Raw genomic sequence first — 25,682 nt, forward strand, 5'->3', positions numbered from 1 at the left:
CCGAGCGTCGTGTGTGTCAGGTAAGTGGGCGAGGTGTCTCCTAAAGCAGACTCCACCAGGGGCCTCCAGACTTCTCTGGATGCTGGACTGTAGGTCAGGCCTCCCCACCCCCAAAAAATGAGTTGAGGGACTGCCAGTCAGTCTTAGAAATCCCAGATTTGCTTATGCACCAGGACCTTTTGTTTGTTGTTTTTCAGCCTAACTCTCCAAAATTAAATTGATCTGCAGGGCACATCTTACTCTCTTACTAAGATTATTTTTATTTGTGCTGTCTTTTATACTGTTTTATGCCTTTTTTTTTTTCAAGCACTGAAAGGTTAAAAAGGCCTGAATTCCAAGATTATAGAGCTGTTCTGCCTTCTCCTTTTAGTCACCTTTTAACGGTCACCGAGGGAGGGTACCTGTAGGTAGGCGCTGGGCTAGTATAGTTAGAAAATGTGTAACTCGGTGCTCGCTTTGAGACAGTAATGGCCTTAATACCTAAGTAAATTGCAAAGTAATACTAGATTTTTTTATTTTAGGAATACATTGTTAAGTACAGTTAACCTGTATTAAAATGAGTTGATATATTTTAGATTGTTTAAGAATTTCATGCTCAAATTTTCATCAAGTTATAGCACACCTGTGAAGTAGCACTTTTATAGAGGCTGAGAGCGTACCTAAAAACATGCATCACTTATGTGTGAACTGATGGGAGCCGTGACTTTGGAGTCCTGTGTACTGTGCTCTGAGTGGATTACAGGGTACAGGACGCAGACTCAGGAAACACGGGCACATCTACCAAGGTCCTGGCGACTGGTTTCCATCTGTGGACTAGAGCTGGAAAGCTGCTCTGAGGCACCCTGTGTGGAGTTGTGAGGACAGGATGGCTCTCTCCCTGGACTCTAATCTCACTGTGACCCTGAGAGAAGAAAGGAATTGGGGGAGGGGAAGTACACCAGGGGCCCATTTCTCTGCTCACAGGCTGGGTTTTCTTTTCTTCTCCACCTCCTCTTTCCATATCAGCTCCTCCCTGAAGCTTCATGGGCTTCAGTTGACAGAAAGTTGAAACAAACTAATGACTAACCCTTCCTAGCACACTGCTACGCCGGAGTTAAAACTGATGGATATCCAGAATTGATTGAGTGCATGGGGGACATTTTTGAGTTGCTTTTGATCGTTTTTTGTTTTTTGTTATCCCAGAAATGTCATCTTCCCAAAAAATGATTGGGAGGGACAGTAAAAGGGTCATTGGAAAAATACTGACTTCAGTCCGGGTGAGTAGCAGTTGTGTCTCTCTGACCCAGGTCATCCTTTCACAGTTGCTGTAGCACACACACAGCCCTGCAGCCCCATGAGGACTCCCCCACCTGCCTCCCTGGCCGGCTTCCGAATGGGCTTTTCTGTGTTGGGATGGTGAGATTCAAGGTGCACCTGATGTGCTGGGACACTGGCCTGGGCATGTGGAGCCTCATTTAGCCCAGAGAGCCAGTCTGCTGCTCCTGGCAGTGCTCCGCGCTTCCCTCTCCCATCCTTGTGCTGACCTGGATTGTGGATGCAGGGACAACTGTCAGGGAACATGGTGTGGGACCCTCCGTTACACCACATCGAAGTTCGCTCTTCCTCCTCATGAAAAGATCAGTAGGTCCTTCGTGCTCTCAGGGTGATGCAATTCACATACACTCATTCCTGATTAATTTTTTATTTAAATCGTTTTTGAGGTTTTCTGTTCTTGTGGAAACAATTGTTTTTTAATTTCTCCCCCAAATCAATGTTTTATTTTTTTCTCTTCATTTCTACTATTGGTTCGCCTTCCATTATTGTTAAGGCATGGAGAGAGCTTAACTTTTTTTTTTTCTTTTGTAAAATGCCCCAGGTTTATTAGAATATGGAAGTGGGATTCTGGTATTCATATTCTAGTATTTTGGGCTCCTTAAATGTCTCATTAGGTGACTTAAAACACGGGATCTGAACAAATTTTGACTGAAATACGAGATTTCTACAGTTTCATCTAGCTTTGAGAATTAAAATGGAAAACCCTAAGAGAACCAGGACACCCAAATCCGGATGGTTGGTTAAGCGTGTTGCCCAGGTCCAGCATTTCCCCAGGCCCTGTGTGGCCATGCAGATCGTCCACGAGCCGTGGAGAAGTGGATGGAGAACACGGACTCACGAGGGTGACTATTGGCGTGGGCTCCAGGAGCATATGTCACAAACCATCAGAGGAAACAAGTTTCCTGTAATAAAATATGGGGGGGATTCTAGAGCCCAAGCATATTTTGTAGACATTTAAAGCGGGGACAGGGGGGTCTTTGGTTTTATCAGCTGCGTGAGCCATTTTTACCTGTCTCTTCCAGGATTGTCAGTAGCAATAAAATGAGGCTGGGACAAACCAGACTTCGTCCATATGAACCAATTTCTCCCCCACCTCTCCTCCCCCCCAGCCTCCCCCCCCCCCCCCCCCCTTAGAGGAAAAACCAAAGCCTGTACTGATGAAGGATTTAGCTTGACAACTGTTTTTAATGCTCTCTATACAGCCGCAATTTTCTTGGTTGTCAGTGACATTTTTTTGGTATTTTACAGTGTTGTACTTTTATAACATTAAAATACCCAACTATTCAGGTAATTATATCGGGGAAAGGTTTCATGTACATAAACGTAAACATTTGAGATGAAAGCCCTCAGCAGCACCCTGTGCTGGAGCCCCAAGGGAGGGAGGGGTGCTAAAAGTTCCAGCTCAGGGTGGGTCCTGATCCCTCCACCTGCTCTTCAGTGACCTATGACCTTTTGGAGCTTTGGGCCCATCTGATACTGCTTGCCACTCTGGTGGCATCATCAGTGTTAGAGCCCAAGTACCCCTTTGAAGATGATGCTGCAGGTCTTCCAGTGTGCTACACAAGTTGTGGGTCTGTTTGTATAAAATCATAAAATACTATTCTTGATGTTTGTGCATGGCACAAAACTGTGCGCACAGTTATATTCTTAGCTTCTGAGAATTAAAGAAGTAAACTTAGAAGATGGATAAGAAGTTTTGCCACTTTCATTTGTTTAAATGAAAGAGCATCTGTAATTGCACAGGTGGACCCGGAGGAGCTCGGCAGGAAGAGCGCCAAGGTAACTGCTGTCTAGCCGCTGCATCTGCACGGCCACCCGCCTGCCCTGGGTGTCCACTCAGGTGACCCTTTGTGACCTGGAGTTCACAGGGAGGGTCTCATGCCCCTGCCCCATCATATTGGTTGAAGTAGTAAACAAGTTGGGCACAGATGTTGGTTAAACTGTAGCCTTATTAAAGTGAGGAGGCTGCCAGGTGACAGTGCTGAGATGGCGGGAAAGCAGCAGCTGCGCTCCCTAGGCCACTGCCCCCCGCCAGGCTGGCTACCCGTCCTCTTGATTACACGCCCGGCTCCCCATGAGGCCTTGATCACATTATTCTAGTGTTAGTGGTGAAGGATAATTGGGTCAGTTCTTGCATATGCTGTCAATCCAACATGAATTTGCAAAACCCTGTATGTGAGACTTAAAATGAAGAAGGGCATTAACCTCCAGATACATACTTGGTTTTGGGCAAGTTTCTTTGAAGAGGTCTAGGCACCTCTCCATATAAGGTGTAAATCACCCAAATAGGACATCAGACAAGTCAGCTAGAAAAGATTTGTGGCCCAAACCACAGCCATTCAGACCTCTTTAGAGACATCCTAATGATAGAGCGTCTCCAGTCTGAGCAGCAGCTGGGAGGTGGCTTACACTCGTGTTCTCTAGGAATTTGTTTTTTCTAACAAAAGCAAATCAGTACTTATTGAAAAACTCAAAATATTTAAGCAAACGCATAAAAGCAAAACGATTTGCTGTTACTTGATTTTGGGGAAGAATCTTAACAGGAAACCCAAGTTGCAGTGAGAAATGTAATTATACCTGAGCCCTGCTGAGCTGAAACTAGAGCTGAAGTCACCACGAACAGAATTCACATCCACACTTGTTCCACTGTGTCCTCCGGGCCCCACTCTGGCTCTGTCAGAGACGGCTCTTACAGTGGTAGCTGCCTTAGTCTGACTGCCGAGTGGCTGTGGGACCCAATGGGTAGTGATGGTGTGGAGTAGGGTGCTGAGTCAGTGGGCAGCTCCATAGAGGGGACACCCCTGCCAGGGCCTCCATTTGCTTCCCTGCACTTGTTATAAGGTTGGCTCACTGTCATACCACATGCTCACTTAATTTCTTTGGCTCTTAACAGCCAGTCACTAAGAAGCAGGCCCATCTGGGGTAGCAGTGTGACACTCATTTTGGGGGGTTATATTGGCACATTGAGGAGGAGGAGGAGGTGTATATAGCATTATGCAATTGCTCTGAAGGCTTCTCACCAGGCCCTGTGCCTGTGCTGGTTGGGTGTACCCGCATATTTACTTGCAGTCCTGCTATACTTTCATTTGGATGTCTGCGGTCTCCATGCAGGAGACAGCAGCAGTGCCAGTGGAGACCTGTGTCCTCCGGTCTTCATTGAGGCCCGCCAGTGCCACCCAGAGGCCAGCGATGCCCCACAGCCTGCCTTGCAGTATGACAAGGCCCCTCGCTCCATGCTTACTGGGAAATGAGCCAATTAGTTGCTGATTACCGGTCCCTGGGAACACCAGCCTGCTTAGTTCTACACTAGGCCTCACCCCAGCCTTCCGTTCACATCACACGTGGCCAGCAGGTAGAAACAGTGGTCTGGCCCACAGGGCAGCCCTGTCTCCTACAGCTGCTAAGGTGTCTGGCTCCCCAAGTCAGCCTGGCCTGGAGCTCAGGACAAGCAGCCCCCAGAGTGGGAGCTAAAGGCGCCTTAACTGCCAGGACAGCCCAGACTGGCACACTCCCAGGGCCACCTCTGCCCACTGCAATCACTGCTGATCCTGCCAGCCTTGCCACTGCAGCTCGCGGGGGGCGGGGGCGTCTGCCGTCCCCTGAAACCACCCCAGCATGGGGTGTGCTGCTGCTTTTCTAGAATGGGTTCTTCCTCTTGGTTATCAAAATAGTCCCTGCCCTTCCAAAAAGATATACACAACATAGAAATTAACTTAGGGGGTTTTGCAAGTTTGATTTTTGCCTCTACTCAAAAACGGTGTTTCTGCCACTGAGAATGTTCCGGCACTGCACTAGAGCCAGTGTCGTTCCAGAATGTCCCAAGTCCAGCTTTCAGTGGGGCCACGTGTGGCAACGTGTAGCAGTTGCTGCATGGAAGTTTTTGCAGGTTGTAAATGTGTCTCTTCAAAGTAGAAGAGATTAGTGGCCAATTTGTTGGAGTCCACCAGTTCCTGACATTTTACCGGTAATTAAGTGGTACCTGTTTATGCCCTTAGGGGGTCAGATAAAGATGGTGAAGGTTGACTTTCTAGAGACAAAAGCAACTAATTTTATGAAATAGCATGATGGTTAAGGAAAGTCACCCCCTCTTTTTAAGTAGATTGTGTGTGTTTACTTGTTACCGCTCTTGGGTGACAGGTCATTTTCATTGTGTGTGGGAGATGTTTTAACCTCTCCGTGGGTTTTCCCGGAATGAGGAAAAACAGGCTAGCTAGACCAGAAGTACAGATCTTAGATTCTGATCTGGAGGCAGACCCAGAGCTTTTGAAGTTAATACGAATTTGTCACGTGAAACAATGTCCCACAAGGTTTGTTCCAGGCCCCATCATGCGGGGGTCCTGTGGTCCAGTCAGGCATCCTCTTCAGGTGTTTGGATGTACCTCGGCCAGGCCTTTAGAGTTTGTTAAAAGTGCGCTACTAGAATACCCAGCAAGATACAAGTTTGTCAACGGCAGTGACTGAACTGGTTTCAGGTCCCAGTTTTCATCGTCAGCAGCTCATTCCTCCGTGACTGCTAATAGCTGACTTCCCTGCCTGGTGCTCGGTGACCTCTCTCTACCAGGCAGTGCTTTAGACACCCAGGCAGCACCGGCTCCTCAGTGCTACAGCCCCTCCCCCTGCGGCTTCCCCCCTGTTACCGAACCTGAGCTTGAGTGATCCTGCAGGCAAGGTGCTGCAAACCTTAGCCACATCCAAACTGATAAAAATGAATTCCCAAGTGGCCTCCTCCTGGGGTATGTGGACTCAGTCTGATGAAGTGACACGTAGAAATGCTTTTATCTTCGTTCTTGTCCCGTTTCTCATTCTATCAGACTTGGGAGTGTGCTTTATTTAGAAACGCAGTTCCCAAAGCACGGAAGCCTTTAGAGGTGAGCCTTGGTGACAGTAGGCATGGGTAATGACAAGCAGGGCAGGTGGAGAAGCGGGCTGGCCGAGGCCTGGAGCCCCAGCAAGCTGGGGGTCTGGTGCACAGCCACCTTAGGCTGGGGTAGGCAGGGGGCGTGAGGGCTTTGGGAGGAAAATATGGGATTTAAAGTCAGAATTTATGATAGAAACAAGGGACTTGTAACACAGTCCTAGCTTTTGGGTCCTGGTGGTGGTGCTGCACAAACTGTAAAATGGGTGATTTCATTCATACTACCAAGTGGAAGGAACTTGAGGTCCCCGCGTGCCTTTAGCAAAGCCCATTGCCGAACTGGCCTCACCTGCTGCTGCAGGCGGGAAGTGCTCGGGGGGGGGGGGGGGGGGGGGCTCTGGCCCTCTGCCAAGGCGGCCACAGCTGGTGGTGGTGTCTGCCTGGGCCCTGGAGCATGAACACCTGGGAGGGCGGCACCTGGAGAAAGGGTCTCACCTCTCACCCGATTTCAGACTGTCTCCCTGGTTTACTGGGAGTTAGAAGGAGCCGTGGTGGCTGACTGGTGATTGATTTTTAATCCCTGGGTAAGATTGACAGCTCACTAGAGCATCATCTATGGAAGCCCTGCCCCATTTGCATGTAGGGAGTCTTAGAGGCTCACTGCTGCTGCTGCGCAAGTAGTCTGAGAAAAACACCTACAGGAGGCGCCTTTTACATCGGTCCCTGATGACCTGGTCGCTGTCCTGGCTCGCTTACTGGGCCCACCTGTTCTCGCCATTCTGCGTGTGTGGAGCAAGGGCCATCTGTAAACCTGCCGGCCTGGCTTTGGTCAGCTGCACACCCCTGGGACTGGGGCTCGGCATCTGTCTTAGAATTGTCTTGTTTCCCTAAAACCTTAAGTATAAAGGCTGACAGGATTAATGTAATCCATACTTTAGCATGCTCTCTTTAAAATAAAAAGTGCTGGTGTCAAAATTTTTGTTCAAGTTGAAGGGTTTTGATATGTTTTGAGCTTTTGTCTACAATTCTTGTTTGGGTTAAAAGTGCTAATTTACGGTCTTACCAATAATCAAATATAACTGGTAGATTTATTTATTTAAATATAATATTTTTATTCATTTCAGAGAAGAAGGGAGAGAGAGAAGAAACATCAATGATGAGAGATAATCATTGATTGGCTGCCTCCTGCACTGGGGACCGGGCCCACAACCCGGGCATGTGCCCCCGACCAGAATCGAACCTGGGACCTTTCAGTCCACAGGCCGACGCTCTATCCACTGAGCCAAACCAGCCAGGGCACAACTGGTAGTTTTAAATGAGAATGTTTATATCAGAGCACAATCTGTTCTTGTCACCTTAGTATAAGAGTGATAAGTCTTCCCATGTTACAGATTTCTGCCAACTTTCCTGTGTTTTATAAATGGCGTTCTATTGACTTTTGTCCAAAAGAATAATGAACACTTGTGGGTAACCTCCCCCCAAAGGACTCTTAATACTCCTTCCATGGCCTCAAGGGCCTAGAGGCAGTCTGTGACCAATCCTGAAGAGATTTTTTTAAAGTCATGTTTACAAAGAAATTGTACTCAAGTTCTTAGGGAAAGTGCTCTTCTGAATCTACTGTTTTAAAATATATTTTTATTGATTTCACAGTAAATCATTGTCAGAGAGGAATGGAGAGGGAGAAAGAGAAACATCAATGATGAGAGAGAATCATTGATTGGCTGCCTCCTGCACGTCCCCTGCTGAGAATTAAGCCTGCAACTCAGGCCTGTGCCCTTGACTGGAATCGAACCCAGAATCCTTCAGTCTGAAAGCTGATGCTCTATCCACTGAGCCAAACCGGCAAGGGCCAGTAAAGCATTTCTTTCTGAAATAAAGTATGGTCAGGATCATAAATATTGCCAGAGGCCTTAATTACACTCCATTTCTGAATTTGATAATTACTTTTAAAACCCTTTTCCCTAAATCAGTGTCTCATACAATAAGGTCTGGTGACCACCACCCATCCCTTAATTTTCATACTTAGTAGGATTTTAAGGTAAATAATTGGAGGGGGGGGGCATGTTTTCTTTGTATTGGTTTCAGGTGTGTATGGCTTAGTGGTTAGAGTTAGACTCACATACTTTGGCCCTAGCTGGTTTGGGTCAGTGGATAGAGCGTCGGCCTGCGAACTGAAGGATCCTGGGTTTGATTCCTATCAAGGGCATGTACCTTGATTGCAGGCTCTGCTCTGGTCGAGGGTTTATGCAGGAGGCAACCCATCAATGTGTTTCACATCGATATTACTCTCTGCCTTTCTCTCTTCCACTCTCTTAAAAATCAATGGAAAAATACCCTCAGGTGAGGATTAAAAAAAAATTATATACTTTACATAGGGGTCCCCTCAATATTTCCAGTACCTCAGCTGGGGCCTGTTAAGTTTTGCTAGTTTGAGGCCGAGTGTGCTTTTCATGTCACCTGACAGTGCACTGCGTGCCCTCCTGCCTCACTAACGTTGTGTGTTCTTTGCAGCCATGAAGGAAGACCGGCAGGTGGAGAACACGGCAGCTGCGATGCCGAAGAAAGTGGCTGCTCCAGGCCCTGCTGTGGGCAGCAGGCAGCCTGCAGCCCGGAGTCTCCTTCCAAAGAAGTCCCCTCCTTTCACAAATGTGACCAAGCCAGCCATCAGGAAGTTGCCCTCAGGCTTCAAGGGCACTATACCCAAGAGGCCATGGCCCTCGCCTGCCCCCTCAGGCAGTGTTCCTGCCACCAAGCAGGCAGGGCTGGTGCCTGGTGCCACCACATCTACTTCCAAAAAGCTGCCAGGCTCCTCTGCGTCGGGGGGAGCCGCCAGGAAGCCCATGGTGACATCTGTTCCCTTGGCCTCTCCAGCCCCAGGACGCCTGGGCGCCTCGAGCACCACCCCATCACAGCCGAATTCACAGATTCGGCAAAATATAAGGCGCTCCTTGAAGGAAATTTTGTGGAAAAGGTGGGCTGTTGTGCTTGATTATCCGTTAAAGTGGAATATTTCCCCTGTTGAGTGAAGTGCAAGCTCAGGGTTTACACAGTTCTGTCTCTTCTAGAGCCAGTGACAGTGACGACCTCACGATGACAGAGAACGAGGTCGGGAAGGTTGCACTCCACATCGAGAAAGAGATGTTCAACCTCTTCCACGTCACTGACAATCGCTACAAGAGCAAGTACCGCAGCATCATGTTCAACCTCAAGGACCCCAAGAACCAGGTGTGTGCCCATGGTTCAGGGCTGGGCGTCCTGCCGCAGAGCGCACGTGTTCCTGGGCTCGAGTTGAGTGGCACGTCACTAAACCATACATGGCGTTGTGAAACATTCCTGCCCTTTCTGTGGAAGCGAACAGGCGTTTTTGTTCCCTTTGACACTGGCCATCGGTGTAGGGAATAGTGCTGCCTCCTTCCTTCCTTTCCTTTCCTTTCCTTAGCTGCAGCCCTCAGCTTCCTCACTGGCTCCGTCCATCTGTAGTTCACCAGATTCGTCTCTCTTAAATGTGGCTGTGAAATTGCTTTCTCGTCATTTCATTGATTCCAGAATAAAGTTTAAATTCTTTATGGTAGTATGTGGGTAGCTCCATATTTGGGCATTATTGTCATTCCCCATCAGCTGAGCCAGCCTATCCTCATGGTTCCCTTAGACCAGTGGTCGGCAAACCACGAGCCACACGCGGCTCTTTGGCCCCTTGAGTGTGGCTCTTCCACAAAATACCACGTGCGGGCGGGCGCGCACGTACAGTGCGATTGAAACTTCGTGGCCCATGCATAGAAGTCGGTTTTCAGCCTGGGTGAGTCTGTTTTGAAGAAGTGGTTCTAACGCCGAGCCACATTCAAGGGGCCAAAGAGCCACATGTGGCTCGCGAGCCGCGGTTTGCCGACCAGTGCCTTAGATGAACTCTGCTGTGCTCACTGTTCAGACAGGTGCTGTGCACACCTGGGTGGGGGCACTTGGTTCTCACAGCAGCTGTGGGAGGGCAGTGCTGTTCCCACGGGTTAGAGTGGGCTGGACTCTGGCCTGCTGTGGCTCCTGCTTCCTGCACTGGGCTTATGGTTGCCCACTTCTCCACCTCTTAAGCTCTCACCTATGCTCAGAAGCAGTGTCACAGGGAAGCTCTGACTTCCCATCTTGCCTGTTAAGCCCTGGCAGAGAGGTCTCTTCTCACTTTTAGCCCTAACATTACCTTTTGGAGTTGATCTATTGCCTCTGAGGTCTCTTTAGCAGTTGGTGCAGCGTGGGCCTCAGGTCAGCTGTACAGGCCCAGTGCCGATGTTTTCTGGGCATGTTAGCTCCCATGAGCTCTTAGGGGGCTGCACACCTTGAGGCCGCTGCTGTGCTGGGTCCGGTGCTTTGGCCTGTGTCACCAGCCTCTGGGCAGGGACTCCACCTGCTCTGTCTCCTCCATGACCTTCCTTGGGTCTTAGAGACACTCACTCAGCTGTCCTGAACCAGTGAATGAAAATGTTTGTTCACAGGGTCTCTTCCATCGTGTTCTGCGTGAAGAAATCTCTTTGGCCAAACTTGTGAGAATGAAGCCAGAAGAACTTGTGTCTAAAGAGCTTTCCACATGGAAGGAGAGACCGACAAAGCCTGTGAGTGCTGGGGAGCGGCTGCCAGAAGCCGGAGCAGCTGGCCTTGCCCGGAAGTAAAGGCCGCACTGGGAGCGGGAGGAGCTCACTAAGCTGTCTTCTCTCTCAGGTGATGGAGCCCAGAGCGAGATTGCATCAGGAAAGTAGAAAGACAGCCGTTAGGCAGGAGGCCATTCCCGACATGGAAGACTCCCCCCCGGTGTCAGACTCAGATGTAAGGATGTGGGTTAGGGTTATGCAGTCGCCTTGTCTCAGTGGTTTGTGCTCGGTTTCCTATCCCATGCCGGACTGGGACGCGGTGACCCACGCCGTGTCCCTTCTTCTCCTCTTAGGAGCAGGAGTCAGTACGTGCTGTTCCCGAGAAAAGCGCTGCACCCCCTCTGGACCTCTTCAGCAGCATGTTAAAGGACACGACGGGCCAGCACCGCGCCCACCTCTTTGACCTGAACTGCAAGATTTGTACAGGTGAGCAGGTGCGGGAGGCTTTTGTTTAACATTGCTGACCCTCGTATAGCAATTGGATTCAGCCCAAGTTTAAAACATGACGCAGCCGGGATGGTCTTTGGAGCGTGTGAGGTCGGCGCCTGCCTTTAGAACGTTGCTCCTTTATCCTTGAAAAATGGTCATTTACTTGGGGGCAGGCTGTGCCCTCAAACCAAGCCTCTCTTGTGCTACAGGTCAGGTTCCATCATCAGAAGATGAACCAGCTCCAAAAAGACAAAAATTGTCAGCTCCTGCTAAGAAAGAAGAGTCAAAATCCAAGTACGACGGCTCTGCCTGTGAGCCAGCTTTTAGCTCAGCAGATGAGGCGGTGCCAGAAAGTCTCCCTGAAAACACCTCTGAGCCAGACCCAGAGAGTGCGTCCCAGGCTCTCTTGGAAAGGAGGTACTTCCCCGGGGCTCCAGGAGACGGCCCGCCTGAGCCCTCTGCCCTGGAAGGGCCTTCTTGCCCAGCCTCCTGTGGGGGCACGGTGCTCACCACTGTCACCATGTCTGGCCGAGACCCCAGGACCGCACAGAGCGCAGCGAGCACAGTCATGACTCCTGCAGCAGCCCTCCCAGGCAGCACCCACCCGGCAGAGCCACAACAAGAAGTCCTAAAGCCTGCTGCGACCACGGTGCTGGTGCCCAAGTCCATACTAGCCAAGCCATCCTCATCCCCCGAGCCCAGATACCTGCTGTCGGTCCCGCCGTCCCCCAGCGTCAGGTGCGGTCTCCACATGTGTTCTCTCGTAGAGTAACGGGAGGGGCGGGAAGAGCCACTCAGTCCTCAGCTTTGCAATCACCCAGCAACACCGCCGCTCGGGGGGCTGTGTAAAGCACTCAGTGTCCCACATCTAAGGTGCCTAACACCATTTAGAAGTATAAATCTTGAAAATTTGAATTTGTGGCCATCTGGTTTTGTGGCCTATTCATATTCAGTTTGTTTTTCTTTGACCAGAATATCTGTTTACATCATAATGATTAAAGTAGTTAATTTGAAAAAGTAAGCTACTGAAACCTGCCCGAACTCACTTTTACTTTTGTAATATGTAAAATCTTCGCACTTTGAATGTTCTTTGTGCAAAGAGAGCTTTACTCCTTTTCTCTGGTTTTGTTTTGCAGCACTGTGGCGTCTCGGTCCCCTCCAGAAGGAGATACAACCCTCTTTCTGTCTCGACTCAGCACCATTTGGAAAGGATTTATTAACATGCAGAGTGTAGCAAAGTTTGTCACTAAGGCTTACCCCGTCTCTGGATGTTTTGATTATCTCAGTGAGGTTAGAGCCAAGAGAAAGTGAGAGAGAGAGAAAGAGAGAGAGAGAGAGTGAGTGTGTGTGTGTGTGTGTGTGTGTGTGTGCGTGTGCGCGTGCGCGCGGGGACACCTCTCACAGGCGTTCTGATCCTGTGGGACAGTCTGCCATCAGTGATTGAGCACCTCTGAAGTTACAGCGGGGACTGATGGACGAGTCCACAGGTTGAGCCGCTTGGACACAAATTCCAATGAGAAATTGGGCCTCCCGGCTTCTGTAAAGAAGCCCAGTTGGTCTTTCTCTTCCCTCTGTTCAGCTTGGGCATTTACTCAGTGTGTGACCTGCCTTGGTGTGCAGTGACACATACAGTGAACAGAGCCCTGGACAGGCGGCATTTCTGGAGACACGAGTCAGTCCTGCAGTCTGTCTTCATAAAGCGAACAGGCGTGTTTGGCACAAGGCTATCATCACCCCCCACCATGGGTTTGGTAACTCGTAATCCTGTAGCATTTGGTACAGTTACTACCCTTTTCTTTTTTTTTTTTAAATATATTTTATTGATTTTTACAGGGAGGAAGGGAGAGGAATAGAGAGCTAGAAATGTCGATGAGATGAGAGAGAAACATCGACCAGCTGCCCCCCGCACACCCCCCACTGGGGATGTGCCCGCAACCGAGGTACATGCCCTTGACCGGAATCGAACCTGGGACCTTCCAGTCCGCAGGCCGATGCTCCATCCACTGAGCCAAACCGGTTTCGGCAGTTACTACCCTTTTCTTTGGAATCTTGACTCGCTAGCTTGGGGCCCTGAAATGACTGTATCAGCCTCTGAATGCCGTTTTCCTGTCACTGACACAGAGTGCGTTTTGTTTAGGACCTGCCCGACACTATTCACATTGGTGGACGGATCGCACCCAGGACGGTGTGGGACTATGTCGGCAAACTCAAATCCTCTGTGTCTAAGGTACTGCTCATGGCACCACCGAAGAAGGTGCCCGTTCAAACACAGCTCTGCCCTCACTTCTCATCCCGATGGGTTAATATGTGAAATGTCAGCTTCCTAAGTATTTCCAGGTGGACCTTCAAAGTGAAGTTTCGAGCTGGATGAGTCCGGGTGGGTGGGAGTGCTATAGTGCTGAGGTTTTGATACTGACCTACCATGGGTGCATGCAGGTCATTGTTAGTGAGCAGCCGCTCTGTTCCCTGTTGTCCTTGCCACAGGAGGAGTTGACTGGCTTTCCTCTCTGCACCGAGATTAGCCACAGCCATGTCTGCATGGACAATGCTCTTGGGGCCAGGCGGTCGTTTTTCTCGGGTTCACAGCGGTTCAGGCCCCCTCCAGTCTAGCTTAGCCCTCCTGTTGGATAGGCACAGGGAGTTCTGTAGCTCATCACCTCCCCCTGCTCATGGATTGTCTTGGGTATGAGAACTCCACAGGTGGGTGCTATTCTGAGGACCCGCGGCTGTGAGTCCCTGAGCCTGTGCTCTGTCTGCCACTCGATTGCTAACAGGACTGAAATCAAAGTCGGAACCGCGTCTCTCTCCTTCAGATCGATGCTGGTTTTGGCACCGTAGGCCAATGCTCCCTGTCCTGTTTGTGTTGCAGGAGCTGTGTCTGATCCGCTTCCATCCCGCCACGGAGGAGGAGGAGGTGGCCTATATATCTCTCTACTCCTATTTTAGCAGCCGCGGCCGCTTTGGCGTTGTTGCTAACAACAGTAGGCACATCAAGGACCTCTACTTAATCCCACTGAGCTCTGAGGACCCTGTTCCATCCAAGCTCTTGCCCTTTGAGGGACCAGGTAAGCACCTCTGGTCACACACATCCCCTTGCCCTGACACCGAGTCCTACTGAGCTGTCACAGGTGGTTGTAACTGCTCCCCCCACTGTCTGTCTGGCAGCAGACCTAGCAGTCACATGAAGCCACATTGAGCTGGAGAAGGCAGCTCTAGGCTTGGGGGTGGCACCAGAAGTACCCTTATTATTGGCATAAATGGTCTGAGAAAAGTTTCGTGAAGGGAAAAGCCCTCAGCATTCCCCCGCCTTTCACTTGCATGGCCTTGGTCGTTGGACAGATCAGGTGCCCAGGAGCCTGGACAGGACAGGAGGAGGGAGGTGGAGAGGCAACACTTCACCGCGCTGGGCACTCCCGCCTCCCCCAGGGCTTTCTGTGGACACCCCACTCCGGACGTGAGCAGGTGCCGCTCTGAGGCGCTCTCTGCCTCTGTCAGGGAGTCATTTCCAGGAGATACAAGAACAGGTAGTGAAGGAGAAAAATTTGAGAAATACTTTAAAATCTGTTCAAGGTTTAATTTTTAATAAGTTATTTCATCTTTTGCAAAATACTTTGTGTTTACTCCTTCCTTATAAAGTGCTGCTTTTAAATGATTTCTTACAAATTAACCTTTAAAAAGTCAGACTTGTCAGAGCGTTGAGGGTGTTTCCAAAGGGACATGGTCTGTGGGGGTTCAGCTCTGTAACCTGAGAAGAAGCTGGTGAAAGATTCCTAACTTGACGCGTCTCCTTGGCCGTGAAGTCCCCCAGGATTAACAGTGCCGAGAAGATGACGAGACATATGGTGATACTCTTTGAAGGGCTTTGTCCTAGAGGCGGTGGCTGAACCCTCTGACCATCACTGGGGCTGCCTAGACCGTGGCACCTTCGTGCCTTGGCCCCATCACCAGGCCTTGGCGAGTGCTCCCACCGCAGCCACATGCCGCGCTCACACCACACCTACGCTAGCTGGGCCCTGACTGTCGCCCCACTCCCACAGGCATTCCCAGTCCTGGCTGGAGCACACACTTAACACAAGGTGGCTCACTGTGCCCTGATTTCAGAATTGTGTCCACAAAGGGGTTATTGGTGTCAGTAACCCAAGGTTCAGTACTTACTGACACAATCATCAAGCTCTCTTCGTGCTGAGTACATTTTAAAAGCCAGGCCCTCGGGGTGTCCTCTCCTACTCCTTGGGGATAAAGAGATGTCACCTGGCGGTGGGTGGCAGAAAGAACCTTGGTGAAGCGGCTGGCGAGCTCCCTGATGACCATGAAGGGCGGCATCCTGTGTCCCTGAAGGTGAGAGAAAGAAGCTGACTTCTCAGACACCTGTGAGGAGCCTCCGGTCAGTCACGGGTGCCACGCTATGCGGGTCCAGTGGGCATGTAGCTGGGCAGCACGACAGCCCTCCGAGTGCAGAGCCCTTTTTGTGTACAGAGGTGGGTTAGCAGGGCCTGGGCCTACTCCCCTCATCAGCCTCATGTGCTGCTTTGAGCTCCCATTGCCCATCTGCAGACTCACTTGGCCGAGGAGCCTGAGTAACACCTCGTTTGGGGCGCTGACCACCAGACACACTAGGGATGGGCCGAGTGGACCTGACACTCCTGGGCTTGGACACTCCCTGAGGGGACATCCAAAGGACCTGCAGCTTTTCGTCCATAATAAAGAACAAATAGTGACAAGGGTTTTAGAAACTAACCATGTTTTGCCCATAAGCTCTTAAAGATTTAAGGGCTTTTTAAAAAAAATATATTGATTTATTTATAGAGAGGAAGGGAGAGGGAGAGAGAGAGAGAAACATCGATGAGAGAGAAACATCGATCAGCTGCCTCCTGCACACTCCCTACTGGGGATGTGCCCGCAACCAAGGTATATACCCTTGACCGGAATCGAACCTGGAACCCTTCAGTCCGCAGGCTGATGCTCTATCCACTGAGCAAAACCGGCTAGGGCTAATTTAAGGGCTTCTTAATGCAAGCCTGTTTAATTTAGTCTGTTATTTTTTTATTATGGTATAATTTTTTATATATACATTAATATCTATGTATATATTTTATACCCTTCACATCACCTAAAACCCGCTTCCAGGCAGGGTCTACCTGCCTGTTTCGTGTGTTTCTAGTGTGACATGGCTCACTCCAGCTACAGTGTCCTGTTCCATGGTGTGTATCTCGTGTGTGTGTCCTGTGTGCGTGTGTGCGTGTGTCTGTGATGTATGTGCACCTGCAGTGGGAGGTTGGGTGGAGATGCTTCTCCTGTCGTGGTGGTCCCTGTCCTCACTGAGCTAATCTCTGCAGAGCATCCTCCGAAGGCACAGGCCCAGTCTCAAAGTGGTGGTGACGTCCCTCAGCAGAGCAGCCAGCAGGTGTGATCACGTGCCACCCGGCAAGCACTGGCCCCATGGCCTGACCGGAGCACCCTTGACCCCACTGCAGCCCTGTGCTGTCACAGTTGTCACTCACCTGAGGTCACACACAATTAGGTGTCGAGCCAGGGCGGCTGTCCTGAGGCCTTGCACTCTGTCCCTCTCAGTTCTCTTTAGGACGAGAAGCACAGGCCTGGGTGGGGCCCGCCTGCTGTGGGGGTGGAGAAATTGCAGAGAGACCAACTCGCACACCACATTCAGAAGGTGCAGGGTCCTCCCTCCCCTGACCTTGGGAGCCCAGTGGAGTGACGAGCTCTTGCTGTCCACACTTAAGAAGCCAGTGAAGATGCTGGCGGCCCCAACACCGAGTTCAGATCTAGTAAGTCCACTCTGGCTACCCTCTCCTAGGGCCTCCCGTCTCGGCATGCTCTGGACAACAGACCTGGGAGCTGTGTCCACAGCCCCTCGGCTGCCCGCCAGCCCTGTGAGCAGCCTGCTCGGTGCCAGGATGCTCTCACCCTGCGTACTTTAGACGTGTCCTCAGGCGGTCTCGTGTGACGGTGGCATTTTCCTAATGTGGCGGCGTTGTTTCGGAGGACAGCTGTGAAGTCGGGGCCCTTTGGTCCAGCTGGAAGTCATCCACTACGGGTGCTAGCTCAGCCCTGCCCCTGGCCCTGAGAGCCTCGCCACTGGGGACAGGGGTCAGGTGGTCTGCACCTCCTGGGGCTGCTTTGTGAAGGAAGACCCATCAGATTGGATGCTGGTCTTGTACATTCCTGTGCAGCCCAGCAGGACGGACCTAGGCTGGGACTCCGCCCTCACAAGTGACAGGCAAGGCCTCGGGTTCCGCTTTGCAATGGCTGTTGCGCAACCTGGTGTCTAAGGTGTAGGTGTGCGCTGGCAGAGGGGAGGGACGGCCTCGAGTGCACCACGGAGAGGACCCTTCCTTAGAGACTCACAGCCATAGTGTTTCCCTGTCCTCCGTTTTCACTGCTTTCTCAACGAGCTGGACCTGCTGTGACTTAACGTCAGGTAAGCATTTCTGTGTGTGTATCTAGATGTGCACTGTGATCCGAGACAAATGTAGTATCGAATGTATTAGTTTCTCCTTTGAAATCAATAAAGTATATTTCATGGAAACTGGTTGTTGTTTGTTTGAATCTGAACACGTAGTAGCTCTCTGTACCTGTCGTAGGTGCACTGATGGAGGCAGAGTCCCCACTTTGCTTTTCATAAGCCGACATGACTTCCTCCGTCCTTCAGCCTCAGGTGTGCAGGCTGTGCTGCTTGGGCCACCTGGATGGAGATGGACAACACTCAGGCATGCTGAGCCCAGCGGCTTTGTACAGGTCGTGTGAATTCTGGGTGTGCATGTGTGTGTGTGCTTGCGTGTAGACTGGGGCAGGTACCCCGCCACCCCTGTATGTGCCTAGTCTTTTCTATCCAGTCACACTAAGGATGGTCACTGCGTAACTCCCACACTTTTCTGTCTAGCAGGTGGGGGAATAGTGTTGGGACAAATTTAGACCATAACAGCAGGTTTTCATTTTCAATGGAGTGGGATGTGTACCCGGCAGATTTAGGGTTAAAAAGCAACATTTTGATAGTTTGGGGGTTAAGGAGCCAGTTATTAAAATTAAGCTTGTCCATGGTGTGCCAGGCTGGAGGTATGTGGGGCCCCAGGGCAGCTTCCTTCCTTGTCACTTCACCTCTTGCATCCTGTGGCTGACACAGCTAGACATGGATCCTGGTTTGGTCTGGACTCAGGAAGTCAGGTGGCACCTGCCTCTCTAGATGTCCCAGTCCCTGGACTTCCTGGTTTCCTCCTCTGTGCTGTCGGGTGATCTTATGTTAACACTGAGCTGAGGTTGCCCCTCCCATGACCACTCTGGGAACGGATCCGAGCAGCTAAGCAGGCTTATTTCCATGCACTTAGTACAGTCTGAGATCAATGTTGCTCTGGCCCTGCAGAGGAGGGGTCCCCAGGTGCCAGGACTCCTTGTCTGGAAATGCAGGATGGCCCTCCCCACCCCCACCACCCAGTGTTTTCATCTGACTTAGGAATTTAAGCCTCCACAACCCTCAGAAGGGAGGTGGGTAAGAGCAGCTTCTGCTTCTAACAATGGAGACTGATCCCCTGTGCCCTGGGCTGGAGCCCTCCATCTCCTCACTGCAGCCAGCATGGTCCCTGTTCTGCACCTTCTCAGCACCCACTCTTCTCTCCAGGGTGATGTTCCAACAGTGGGCTGAGTGGGAGAGGCCCAGGCCCAGAGAGGCATTCGGGTGGGGAGAGCTGGCCTGCTGCCACCTCCCAGCAGTGGGTGACCTCCCTGAGAGCACCCGTCTCTGTAAAGATTGCCCCTAAGGCCCAGTGCAGATCAGTGAACTTTATTTTCTGTTCCTGTGCATCATATTTCCAAAGATCTAGTTACATTGCAAACGTTCTTGCAGCTGTAACATGAACATGTGAATCAGATAAGATTTGACGGCTTCAAAACAAGAGTATACATTTTGAGAGCCCAGTTTAAACTTCACATCTTGGAGAGGATTAGTGAGGAAATTCAAAACTAATGCCCACCCAGCTCTGGAGCTGTTAGATTGCTCACAGGTGTGTGCAGGTGTGGGCACTGAGAGCTGAGGCCGTCAGTCTATCTGCTGTTAGATGCCCATCTCTAGGTCACTTCCTGTTTCTGAATGTAAATATTAAGAAATATTACCATAACCTTACCTTTGAATATGACAACAGGTTAGTCTAAACGATTTTCTTAAGAGTGGGATGTGCTATTTCTGTAGAAAGCATATTGAGCCATTAGACATTTTAGTTGGCGGGGAACACACATCACTGGGCTGGAGACCATGGCTTCCTGGGTGAAGCACAGCGACTTTCCAGCACAGCTTTCTGACCTGGAGCTTCATGGGTGCCGCGAGCCTGCTGTTGGCACTTGAGAAGTTGAGCTGTTCCCTGTGAGGTGGCACAGCGCCTCCGCTGGTGACCAGTCCAATGCTGTGGACTGCCACGGGGACTTCCCCACACTGAGGCTCCCAGCCCTGCCCACACCACCACCCATGGGGCCAGGCACAGTCCTTTAGTTCTGCCAGGTTCCCTAGAGACAGGCTTCCAGTGAGTGTCTGCACGTGCCCCTGCTCTGCAGCTCCGGGGCCATTGTCCAGACAGGCCAGAACAGCCTGTTGAAGTTGACTGTACCCCAAAACTGGGTCTGAATAAGCTGTGAAACATTCAATAAGTACATTCTGCCTATGAAAACAGAGAAGTTAAAATAACCTTGATTCATGTTAATTATAAAACAGACTGACACACCTACTGACACTCTAGTCTGCCTAACCTTCCTGCCCTGTTCCCTCTGTCCAGCTTGTTCTTTCCCCGACACACGGCTGTTCTCTGAAGCCATTTCTCTCACGAAGATGGGGTGAGGTCCTGGGAGTTGGGTCTTCAGTGGGCACCTCAGCTCACACGGCAGCCTGAGCAGCAGGGAGGGCAGCACAGCATTGTTAGTCTGGCTGTGCTGGGTCACTCTGCCCTGGCATGTGGCCAGGGGGCACCTCCACCACCCTGGGGCCAGGGGGCACCTCCACCTGCTCCTGGGGCCAGGGGGCACCTCCACCACCCTCGTGGGCCTAGCCTGTCAACCGGTCTCTGTCGGAATGTAGGAAGATTAGCGGAACTACATAATGAAGTGATCTGTGATCGTCTTTAAAGTCATACAATAGGAAAAACAATACTTGATTTCTTGTTTAGTAAGTAAGACTGTAACATGAATATGTACCACGGTAGTGTTAAATTATAAATTGAATTTATACATTTTGATTACTTTTAATTATATTCTGCTATCATGAAACAATGTGTGGCGGCATTTCTCCCTAAATTACTGCTTTATGAGTTGGACTTTTTTTCTTTTCCTTGTGGTAGTCTGGATTTACTCTGAATGGGGGGGAGGGGTTATTATAAAATATTAGTATCCCTGAAATAACATGCCACAACTTGGAATGTTTGGCATAAGCCTTTCTTAAGAAGGAATGACTTACCTGCTGCGCCCACAGCGCCGGTGTGCTTTCTCTGCACCAGCTTGTGGAGGCCTCAGCACTGGGTTTACGAAGCCTGAGCGGTGGACAGCTCTTGATCAGTTGGTGCTCGTGGAATGTCTCTAAACCTGCAAGAACACTTATTTCAGCCATTCAGTCAGCAGCATTTTCCCCGTTCCGTGTAATTTTCACATCGGCTATCAATGGAGTTACCTAATGGAGTGGACTGCATCGATCGCTATAATTTTATTGATCACGTATCTGAGTTATAGAACTGGTCCCTAATCAAATGTTTAATATTAGTACCTTTAGCTTAATGTAGGTAATGAAACTCCTGAGTTCAAGGCCAGGAGGGTGTGTAGCAAGAGCCAAGATGTGTTCAACAGCTACCCGGACTCATTCGACCTTGTTCCCTGTGGTTGGTTAGCGATGGTGCCGTCGGCACAGGGCCAACCCTTTACCGCACTGCTGCCTAAGGGTTATGTATAAGTTTAAATCTGTAACATAAACTCTGGCACTTGGGGTGAATTTACTGTGAGTTGGGCCCTTGGTTTGGGGTTTGGGATCTGGGGGTAAATTGCTCCCCAGCAGACAGCTCACCTGTGTGTTCTCTGTCTTTTGCAGTAAGTCCTTCAAACTCTTGATTTTATCTTGCACAGAATTTCTGCCTTGTGCCTATGAAAACATTGCCCACTACCGCCCTTAATAAAGTTCACCTCTGAAGGACAGAGTGGCATTTAGATTCTAAAATTTGCACATATATTTTGTTTTTCAGGTCTTGAGTCACCACGGCCAAACATAATCCTTGGGTTAGTGATCTGTCAAAAAATGAAACGTCCTTCGAATGCTGGAGACGTGGACAAGTCAGAGGAGAAGCGGGCCCGACTGCAGGCGCCGGAGGAGACGGACGTGGCAGTGTATCCCAAAGTGCCTCCGGCCTCACAGGCTGAGAAGAAACCCCCCAAGTATCAGCATAGCTCTGGGGACACAGCTGTCAGCACCACCCCCCCAGCGTCTCCCCCACCCCCACCCCCTCTGCCAGAACCGCCAGCTTCGTCCTCGGTGCTGCAGATGCTGTCCTCCCTCAAGCCAGGAGCCGCCAACGCCGTCACCGTGCCAGCGGCGCCGGCAGCGGTCACAGGCGCTGCCTCCTCTGCCTCGAAATCCGCCTCGCCGCTGGAGCACATCCTGCAGACGCTGTTTGGGAAGAAGAGATCACTCGACCCTCCGGCCACGGAGTCTGTGGAGTCGGCCTCCACCTCCCGCCCAGACGCCAAGGCCAAGGCTGAGTGCGAGCTGCCAGCAGTGCCCCTTCTGGACCCCATTGTCCAGCAGTTTGGTCAGCTCTCCAAAGAGAAAGTTCTAGAGGAAGAGGAAGACGACAGACCCTATGACCCTGAAGAAGAATACGGTCCTGACAGGGCCTTTGACACACAGCTCGGGGACCGAGGGAAAAGGCACGACATGGAAAAGGCCTCCGAGACCACCGAGCGGGAGGAGGTGGCCTATGACCCAGAGGACGAGACGATTTTGGAAGAAGCCAAAGTGGCCATCGACGACCTGCCCAACAGGATGTGTGCAGACGTCAGGAGCTCCACGGAGAGGCCGGCTGGGTTCGCAGCTGACGTGTCTGCTCCCTCTCTGATGGAGCAGCAGAAGATGATAGAGGAGCTCAGCAAGCAGATCGAGGAGCAGAAGAGACAAGTGGAGGAGCAGGAGGAGGCGCTCAGGCAGCAGCGGGCCGCCGTCGGGGTCTCCATGGCCCACTTCTCAGTGTCTGATGCGCTGATGTCGCCGCCTCCAAAGTCCTCACTACCCAAGGCTGAGCTGTTCCCCCAAGAGCAGCAGGCTGCCGGCAGGCCAGCCGTGCCCCCCACCAGTCAGGGGCCAGGCCCTGGCTCTGACCCCAGACACAGTCGGGATCCCCGGCAGGCCCGGCGCCTGGCCGCGGAGAGCAGTGAGAGTGAGAGCTTCTCGAAGGCCCCGGCCAGCAGCGCCCCCAATGCCCTGCCCACCAGAGAAGCACCCAGTGAAGTGGCCACTGCCAGTCAGGGGCCTGCACCTGCCGCGGAGGAAAAGGAGCCCCCCCCTCCACCCTGGGCTCCGGGGGACGGGGCCACCCTGCCGGCCAAGCAGGATGGCCTCCCAGGTGAGCCCTCAGAAAGCCAGGGCCCGCCGGCCACCGACAGCAGCCCTCCCGTGACAGGCGGTCCAGGCCTGGCCCGGCCTGCCCGGAAGGTGCTGCTGCCCACGCCGCCCAGCACCGCCTTCCAGCCCAACTTCGCTATGCCAGGTGAGGGGCACAGTTTCAGTCCTGCAGGGAGGGACCCATTTTCAAGCCCAGCGTTTGCATCTCAGGACAAATCCTTCAGCTCGTCCCCATATGAGGATCCAAGAAATGCCCTGTTTGCTGAAAAAAGTGACCGTTCGGCTGTTGAAACTGAAGGAGACAGAGACCCACAGTGCAGACCTGGAGAGGGGGCCACCCCATTCCCCCCGCCTGGACAGAAAGGGACCCCCCTGCCCCAGTTACAGGGCCAGCGTGAGCCTGCACCCCGCACTTTTGGAACATTGGGACTTCATGGCCCCAGCTTCCCCGGACCGCGGGGACCCGTGGCTCCGTTTTCGGAAGACAGTATCGTTTCTAACAACGATGGAGCCAGAGGGCCTCCGCCGGCCAGATTTGGAGCTCAGAAGGGGCCCATCCCTTCCTTATTCTCAGGGCCACATGGGCCACCTCCCTACGGGGACAACAGGGGCCCCTCACCCTCTCACCCTGGTGGAGCCAGAGGAGCAGCACCACCCCAGTTTGAAGAACGCAAGGATCTGCATGGGGAAAAAAGGGAATTCCAGGACGCCCCGTACAATGACACGGCTGGGCCTCCTGCCCAGTTTGAAGGACCAGAACAAGGCCCGTTGGTGGGAAGCAGAGGTGCAGGCCCCTTCCAGTTTGGAGGCCCACGGAGGCCTCTGCTGGCCCCGTTTAAAGGGCCCCGAGGCGGCCCTCCTCCGTCTCAGTTTGGGGGTCAGAGGGGACCACCCCCTGGCCATTTTGTGGGTCCAAGAGGGCCACATTCTAGTCAGTTTGAAAGCACCCGGGGTCCCCATCCTAATCAGTTTGATGGACCCAGAGGCCAAGCACCAAATTTCATGCCAGGACCCAGGGGACTTCAGCCTCAGCAGTTTGAAGAGCAAAGGGTGAACTCACCACCCAGATTTTCGAATCCGAGGGCCCCAGCACCCCTTCAGTTTGGTGGGCCAAGGGGGTCTGTGCCTTTTCCTGACAAGAGTGAGCCTGTCCCTCCCCGGTTCCACTTCCAGGGCCAGTCCCCTCAAGTGATGAAGCCAGTGCCCAGACCCCTGCTGGAGTTGCCCAGCCACCCGCCCCAGCACCGCAAGGACCGGTGGGACGAGTCGGGCCCAACCCCCAACCTGCCCTCGGGGGCTCCCGGACCAGCCCCCGAGCCCGAGGCGCAGTGGGCCCCATCCAAAGGCGCGGACTACAGAAACCAGACCGGGCCCAAAGAGAAGCTGTTGGATGAGCCTGAGGCCCAGCCCGAGAGCCGGCAGGGCCGCACCTTCGAGGACCGACGACGGGAGCGGGAGCACGGGAAGCCCTGGGAGCGCGAGCGCAGCAGGAACTGGAGCCGGGAGCGGGACTGGGACCGGGGCCGCGAGTGGGACAGACACCGGGAGAAGGACTCCTGCCGAGAGCGCAACGCCAACAGAGACCGAGAGCGCGAGTGGGACCGGAGCCGGGAGCGCAGCCGGAACAGGGACCGGGACCGGGACAGGGACAGGGACCGGAGGCGGGACCGGGATAGGTCTCGCAGTAGAGACCGGGACCGGGACAAGGGCCGGGACCATGAGCGAGGCGGAGACCGCAAGGACCGCAGCAAAAGCAAGGAGAGCACTCGGGACCCAAAGGCCGAGGCCCTGGCCCCGCGGGTCACTGACCCCGCCGCCCACACCTAGGCCTGGGCGCAGCTGGCACTTCCTTTATAAGCCGAGTTCATACAATGTGCTGAACAAATTGGTTTTGAAATAGCTATGAACATAGATGAAGAATAGAATATTCTGGACTTCAAAAATTACTGTAATTTTGTGTATGATGGTTTCCTACAAAATTTCACGTCTTTACAATTCTGATGCTTTTTTAAAGAAACGTAACTCTTAATTTTTCCATTTAAAATTACTGAAATGGGAAAGTGTCTACAAAAGCATATTGCTTTTTCAGATTATAAAGTTATCTTTTCCAATAACTTGATTCTGGTAAATTTTAAGGGAATTCTGTGGACCTGAGAGCCATACCTTTGCTGACACCTCATCTGTATTTCTAGGTTTCCAAAAGCTGTTTCTGCGGGTTTCGCCGCCTCTGGAGGGCAGTGTGCTTGGTGAACGTCCTTTTTCCTAAAGAGATTTGATTAGAAATTTCAACCGGGAAACAATACATTGTTTCTTAGTTGTGCTCAGTTTTTTTATATATCACCTTATATTTTCTTTTTTTCAAAAACATGATTAAAAGCAACATCTGTTTGAGTACAAATTGTTGCATTTTAAATAACAATTTATTGAAAAGGGTTTCAATTTTACCAGCCTAAAGGTAAGAAAATATACCAATTAAGTGTACTTTGAAGGGGGGTTTCTTTTATCTTAGTAATCAGGAACATTTTGTTTGTTGAACTTCACCTTCTGCACAGTTCTTCCTCCGTCCCAGGAAAAGTGCACTAGCTCTAAACCGTTATATTTGTCAGGGGGTAAATTTTAAAGTTTGTCTTTGAAAACAAAACAATATTTGTATAAACTCTGAGATGGAAAATAGTGATACTAGTTCCATAACTAGCAAGTAGAAAGCATCCACTGTGAGGCAGTGCACTGCTTCTTGCTATGTATTTTTCAAGTTCTGAAGTGTGAGAAAGAGAAAACCTTGCTAATTTATTTGACTGTACAAATACACTTTGATAATTTTTTTATATTTTCATAAACTTACTTTTGCAAATGTAAA

General features: G+C 51.4%; 1 protein-coding gene across 2 annotated transcripts in view; it reads left to right on the forward strand.

Moving 5' to 3' along the window:
• Positions 1–25,682, forward strand: part of DIDO1 (death inducer-obliterator 1) — a 49,047-nt gene extending 23,365 nt beyond the window's left edge. For both annotated transcript variants that reach the window (XM_054724516.1, XM_054724514.1), the window contains 10 exons: positions 8,681–9,140; positions 9,235–9,394; positions 10,651–10,767; positions 10,874–10,978; positions 11,097–11,229; positions 11,442–11,970; positions 12,369–12,522; positions 13,370–13,459; positions 14,102–14,297; positions 21,453–25,682. In XM_054724516.1, coding sequence (XP_054580491.1) covers positions 8,681–9,140; positions 9,235–9,394; positions 10,651–10,767; positions 10,874–10,978; positions 11,097–11,229; positions 11,442–11,970; positions 12,369–12,522; positions 13,370–13,459; positions 14,102–14,297; positions 21,453–24,652 — 5,144 coding nt within the window. In that variant the 3' untranslated portion in view covers positions 24,653–25,682. The remainder of the gene's footprint in view (positions 1–8,680; positions 9,141–9,234; positions 9,395–10,650; positions 10,768–10,873; positions 10,979–11,096; positions 11,230–11,441; positions 11,971–12,368; positions 12,523–13,369; positions 13,460–14,101; positions 14,298–21,452) is intronic.

The sequence above is a fragment of the Eptesicus fuscus genome, chromosome 12, assembly GCF_027574615.1.
Source record: "Eptesicus fuscus isolate TK198812 chromosome 12, DD_ASM_mEF_20220401, whole genome shotgun sequence".
NCBI classification, from domain to species: Eukaryota; Metazoa; Chordata; class Mammalia; order Chiroptera; family Vespertilionidae; genus Eptesicus; species Eptesicus fuscus.